Source organism: Octopus bimaculoides, chromosome 12 (genome assembly GCF_001194135.2).
Source record: "Octopus bimaculoides isolate UCB-OBI-ISO-001 chromosome 12, ASM119413v2, whole genome shotgun sequence".
Classification (NCBI taxonomy): domain Eukaryota; kingdom Metazoa; phylum Mollusca; class Cephalopoda; order Octopoda; family Octopodidae; genus Octopus; species Octopus bimaculoides.
The window spans coordinates 56998063-57005243 of NC_068992.1; the positions used below are offsets into that span (position 1 = coordinate 56998063).

At 36.2% G+C, this 7181-nt stretch overlaps 1 protein-coding gene across 1 annotated transcript in view; it reads left to right on the top strand.

The window, feature by feature from the left end:
- The window catches only part of LOC106884394 (metabotropic glutamate receptor 3), a 498339-nt gene that overhangs the window by 489666 nt on the left and 1492 nt on the right, over nt 1–7181 (top strand). Inside the window, exon 10 of the mRNA XM_014935749.2 lies at nt 3470–4254. Within this exon, the coding sequence (XP_014791235.1) occupies nt 3470–4254 (785 nt within the window). The remainder of the gene's footprint in view (nt 1–3469; nt 4255–7181) is intronic.

The following is a 7181-nucleotide window of genomic DNA, read 5'->3' on the forward strand; positions in this document are numbered from 1 at the left end:
TGTGTGTGTGTGTGTGTGTGTGTGTGTGTGTGTGTGTCCTAATTTATAGACAAGCTGTGTGCACCATTTTGATCCCCACTCGGGAAGTGTAATACTCACACGTGGTATTGTTACCATATGCATATTGTACAAAAAATATTTTCCATCGTTTATCAAGTGTTTTAGCCTTATGATCTGGGCTTTTAAACTAAAGCAAATGTATCGGTCTTTTGACATATTAGAATACAATTACACTTGGGAGGTTTTGTATAGATATAACTTCATTATTCTCTTTGCAAACTTTTCCTGTGTATCTCGACTGAAGCGGATACAGTATGAAATATTAGTTACTGAACATCGAATAGACTAAACGCTTGAGAAACGAGTTTTCTCCATATTCAATAATCCTATATAGTGAACTATGAAAGTAAAAGTCCTAACCGCTTGTCATTCATATAAAATAATCATAAGCCCTTTCTCAAGACCTCTTCATTAGAAGGAAGCCGTGTGTATTCATGCTGACAGCTCGTTCGTTCATTCATTATGCAGATTCCGAAATTAACAATTGGAACCTCATCCAAGAAATGCTTGAATTCGTTTTCTTTATCTTCGGAGTGTGTATAAATATAATTTGCAGAAACTATTTTTCAATAACGGTAATATTCACATGCATCTTCTGCTAGATAAGGAGATTCAATCCTATACAATTCTGTGAATTTCTTTGTCTCTTCCATTCAATCGATGGCAACGTTTATCGTGAGTAACAAATAAGCCACCGTGCAGACACTTTATTGATATTTAAAGTGTTATATTGGCCAGCAGTCGAATATGCAGGGCACTGCTCTGTGGCTGTTGATTATCAAGGCCTGCAATACACTAGAATTTCATAGAATAGAGTTAATCTCATTCTTAGAGTTTGCTCTAAGGTTTCTTTGCCAGTTTTCAAAGGTACTTTCCACTGTAATTTTCCCAGGAAATTACTATTAATGAAATCTAATGTTACGAATGAAAAGTTATTTATGTGAACACAATAAGAATTTCTAGATGTCGTTACGTGTCTATTGTGTGTATTGGTTATTATTATATTTGCCAACAGGAATTTAATTTCAATTTGGTATTAAGGATATAAGTGAGAACCAATCAACGACCCACGCATTAACGAATACTTATAAGACGGCAAATATAATATAACACGGTAAATAGCTCATTGATACCACGAGGCGTGTCCTATAGAAGTGAACGAAAAGGCCAATTACAATGTGTATATGCACGTATATATATATATATATATATACACGTGCATATACTCACAGATATGTACGTGTGTATGCGTATGTGTATGCTATTAACTTCGCTCGTATATTTCTTTCATTACTTTTTACTCGCGGCTTATATGATCACAAACTTAACTGGAAACTATACTTACTGAAGGAAAGCGAATATAAATATACATGAACACTGTTCATAAACCGCCGTTGCTGTACTTTCACTAAATATTCATTATTTTTTGTGTAATAAACGGATATTCTTTGCAACTATACAATAGACAGGAAGTCAAATTAACAATCAGCTTGTGATGAAATTTTCCATATCAATACGCATAGTATAAGCTGGCATGATGAGTATGTACCTGCCTTTAGAATGCAAATCTCAATAACCTCACACTGCATAAGCGGTTTAGTGCCCAAGAATATTTTATGTAAGTCCGGTACACAACAAACACCACAAACCAACAGCGGAATAGATACAATATATACTAACATTCATATATGTATATATACATAATAGAACAGGTAAACAACATGCACCGGCTTAAATTATGACATGCTTATACAGATCTCAGAGAAAATAAATGCATAAAAGAGTATAAATCGCTGAAGGTTATTAAAGGTTGCGATATGGAGCTTCTTAATAAAATGGTTAACACATTTACGCAGTGCTGTTTTAAATCAAGCACACACTGGGTAGTTGCTCAGGAGCCTCACAGACTTAAGGTTCCAGTTATGATCTATGAATGACGTGCCTTGTTGTCAAGAAGTAAATGTTATAGGGCCGAGTGCATCGATTTGCCGCGGCACTATACTATTGCTAATATTATCTGTAGTGAATATTTTTAATTAATAATATTCACAACAATGATATAGGCGATTCCAAGTTTACTAGCACGAAGCATAAGGTTGCGCGAAATATATAAGCACCGTGTGGACTGGTTTTGGCACAAAACAAACCAGAACGCTAGTGGACTAATAACGTGGCAAATTTTCCTTTAGTAGCTCATACTGATGAAGGTTGAGGCCCATTGGGCCAACACCTAAAACCATGGTATATGAGAATCTGAATGGTATAATTTTTAGTGATATGTTTTTCAATTTCTTAACTTTTTATCCATTTTCTCGCTTACACTTATTTTCTGTTATTTTTGTCCTTTTCGGTGGTTGATTTGTGACTTTAACTGCTATTTCTAAACAGGTTGATGATTCGCGCATCCCTGTGCTTTGTGCTAACTGTTAATTTTATAGCTATATAATGCTATTTAATCTGTTGTTAATATTATCAATTGAAAATATTTAGCACAGTTAATATTAACAATAGTAATATCTTATTTCGAATGTGAGCATTTGAATATTTGTTTACATATGTGTGTGTGTGTGTGTCTGTGTGTGTGTGTGTGTGTGTGTGTGTGTGTGTGTGTGTTTGGGTCTCTGTGTGTGTCTATGTTTGTGCATACGTGTATGTGTGTGTTTGCATATAGTCTCTCTCTCTCTCTCATTCTCTCTCTATATATGTGTGTGTGTGTATATGTGTATATATATATATGTGTGTGTGTGTGTGTGTATGTGTGTGTGTGTGTGTGTATGTGTGTATGTATATATGTATGGGTATGTTATAATTATGATCATCATTATTATTAACAGAATCAAATTTGGCCGGTCGGCAGATTTGTTACAGCGCCGTTCATAAGACTTTCTGACATTCCTTTCGGCTTTTACCGACCATAGTACAAATTCCGCCTTTCGTCCCTCTGAAATATATATATCTGTGTATATATACACACATACACACACAAACACACACGCACACGCACACACATACACACGCACACACACACACGTATATACATACATACATACATACATACATACATACATACATACATACATACATACATTCGTAAGTACATACATGCACACATACATACCTGTATGTATATTTTATTCTCATAATATCTTATTCTCGTAACTTCTGATATAAACAAAATATGCCCGGCGTTATCTCCACCTGCTTTCATGGTCCAGCGAGGATTATTACGATAATGGTAATACTTTCTTGTCAATACCCCAACAAGTATGATAGGCACAACCGCATATCTCTATGTTTAAATAATGTGATAACTTTATTCTTGTCAATAAATGCTATGATCGAATCAGTACATTCGGTAGAATTCTAAAAGCATCTTTCATGTCAAATCATTATTTTCTTCTATTTCCAGATATAGTGCAACACCAGTGGTGAAAGCATCAGGGCGAGAGCTCAGTTTCGTCTTATTGATTGGCATTTTCATGTGTTATTGTATGACTTTCCTTGTAGTGGCAAAACCAAATGCCTTTACATGTGGCTCACAGCAGTTTGGAATCGGTTTATGTTTTGCCATAACGTACGCCGCAATTTTAACCAAGACAAATCGAATAGCACGGATCTTCCGTGCCGGTAAGCGCACCGCAAAACGGCCTAAGTTCATTAGTCCAAGATCTCAACTATTTATTTGCGGTTCACTAGTATCACTGCAGCTAGCAATTGGTGTTATTTGGTTACTTATGAGCCCACCTAAAGCAATTCCATTCTATGCTAATCGTAATGACCACCAACTAATATGTAAAGCGGCTCAAGGTTTTTCCTATATGATTGGCTTTAGCTACCCTATATTTTTAGTCAATATCTGCACAGTTTACGCTGTGCTAACGAGGAAAATACCAGAAGCGTTTAATGAATCAAAATATATAGGATTCACAATGTATACAACTTTTATTATATGGCTCGCATTTGTTCCAATATATTTTACAACAGCACACAATATCGAAGTCAGAATGGCTACCATGTGCTTCTCAATCAGCCTGAGCGCTACAGTCGCATTGGTTTGTATGTTCACTCCGAAATTATACATTATTTTACTTCATCCTGAAAAAAATGTGCGTCAGTCTATGATGACATCCAAAGTATTGATTGCTAAAACGAATTCTTCGGCAATTAGAGTGGACTCCGGTACACAATCAGATGGTATGTATAATTATTTAAAATTCTTGCTCTTTTAAATAAAAAAAGAAATAATGTTTTTATTAAGGCAGAAATGTAAACACGTCGGACAAACTGCTTAGCAGCATTTCATCTGTCTTTCATTTCCGAATTTAGATTCAGCCGAGATCGACTTTGTCTTACACCCTTTCGGTGTTCATAATATTGACTTTAAATTTTGGCACAAGAGCAGCAAGTTCAAGGAAGGAAATGAGTCGATTACGTGACCCCATTGCTCAGCTGGTACTTATTTTATCGATCTCTAGAGATTGAAAGGCAAAGTCGACCTCGGCGGAATTTGAACTCAGAACATAAAGGTAGACGAAATCCCGTTAAGCGTGTTGCCCTGCCTCTCAACGATTCTGCTAGGTCACCGCCTTCCCGGGGTTGGTATTATTAGTACTAGTCAAGCACTGGAGTCAATGCAATCGACTTCGTCACTCCTCAAACTGGCTGATCTTCTGCCAAATTAATGAAGCATTATTGATTTGCATACAAGTGTGTTGCAATGGCGGAACTGTTTGAACTTGTAAGAAAACGCCTTACGTTAATTTTCCTGATTCTTTATCTTCTCGGTTCAAATCTCTCCGTAGGCAGCTTTCCTTCTCTATGCTGTCACTAAAACAAACTCTTCATTAAACACTAGGATCAACTTCTCCGTTTCCTACAAAATTGCTGACCTTGTGCTTAAACTAGAAATCACTGGTGGGTTCCAGTTTTTGCACAAGGTGAGAAATTTCGGCGGAAGGGGTAAACTGATGACATCGGTCCCAGTACTCAACTAGTACATATATTACTAACCCTTATATTTATCGATCCTGACATGACGAATTCGAGTTCAGAATGTAAAGGCAGGTGAAATGCTTCTAAGAAACCATTATTAATTCGTTTATTTACTTTTATGCAATGGCAGATTTATCTAAGCCTCCGTAAAAGATTACAGTATAGTATTTATTGCGGATCTTTACGTCTTCATTTCAAATCGCGCTTAACCTGGTGAATAAAACAAAACCCCCATCAAGTACATGAGTACGTTTCATCGATTATATCCTTCACCAAAATACATGACCTTGTTCCAGAGTTAGAAAATCAATATATGAGTCCTCGTCTCTGATTTCAATGTTTTAGCTATTCTGTCGCATGTAAATACGATAAACTAATTATAGTTTGAAGAAAGTTAATTAAATTGACATTTAAATATAGGAAGGTAATCGATGAAAATAAATCAAAGCGTGATTTTCTTTAGTTCTGAAGTATACCATAAGTTTGATAATGGTACAGATAAAACTCTTCTTCTTCTTCTTCTTCTTCTTCTTCTTCTTCTTCTTCTTCTTCTTCTTCTTCTTCTTCTTCTCCTTCTCCTCCTCCTCCTCCTCCTCCTCCTCCTCCTCCTCCTCCTCCTTCTTCTTCTTCCTCTTCTTCTTCTTCACCTAGTTTCATGACAGACTTAACCAGCCACCCGGTTTAACACCACCTTGGGTGCCTTTACGTGATTCCATTCTGCTGCAAGCACTCAACACAAGTCTCTGCTTTCAGCAAATATTTTCTTATTTTCCCCAATAGGCCATGCAATGGCATTCTCTACAGATAATAAGAAAAGAAAATCCTGAACTCATAGACATGTACAGTGGAAAAAGTTTAGAAGGAATTGAGGTGGAGGAGGATAACTTTAGACAATAATTCAAATGTTCATCGTATTTTTTTGGGGGGGGATAATGATAATCAAAACCAGTTCATCAGATTTACAATGAAGGATGTGAGACAACAGACAAACCTAATTCGAACCAAACTACTCGAACTTTAAAAAAAGAATGAAATATTGAACAGAGTGGGTCAAGATCTTTTGATTGAAGGAAAGCGTGATCAAGACTGGAACGCCTTGCGGTGTTAAACCGCCATTATGATTAATCTGGTGCTAAACAACAACAATGATGTTAATTATATTCTTATTCGTATATATTTTCAATAGGGTGCAAATCTAAAAGCAAGGTTTACAAGGAACGGATATTTTCTCACGTTTTTCTGGTTGTTCCGTTCTATAAAGCCAGTGTAGCCCAAGGGAAACGAAAGTCATCAAACGGTTTAACATGAGGTATCCTTAACATGTTGCCCACAAAATGGAGGTTAAATATTACGAGATAGTCATTAGGACTTCGTCCCTCAATTCTAGCTTTTGGTATCCCTAACTTGTTGTTGTTGTTTTTATTGCTGTTTAGCCGTAAATCAGTCTTGTTTGAGGAGGCAAATGATCAACGACACCCCACACTTGGCTACCTATCCTGTTTTTCAGTCTTCGCAGGGCCACATTATCTTTCTTATTTAAGTAGACGCTTATTCGTAACAAGTTTGGCTTATATTTCTAGCTGTTAATTCGGACATGTACGTACTCATATGTAGTCTCAGCAGTAAATTTTGATATACATTTGTAAAATCAGTAGAACATCAAACCAGTAGCTTGATAATATCGGCCTAGTGCAGAAATAAAATGTATGGTGCCATTTAATTATGATATTTGCCGAGCTCGATTTGACCGTTCTTTATTAAGTGTTTGATAAACCACAATAGTCAAATACTGTGGTAGGCTATATTTGACTATAACCTTCCATCAGAAAGTTGTACTTCCTGTATCTTTGTAAGAAACCAGTATTTGATATAGATCAGTAGACAGGAAGAATCTTCAAAAATGAATTGTGGCATTTGCTCTACATTCAATTAGCTCTACGTTCAAATTCCACCTAAAACCAATTTTACCTGTCTGTTTCCGGTGTCATTAAAATATCAATCTATTCCTTTCTATCCACGAATTTGTAGATTTCTACATAATCTAAAAAAGACTCATAGATGACACGAGAGTGCATAGGGGCGTATATAAATCTCTCTCTCTCTCTCTCTCTCTCTCTCTCTCTCTCTCT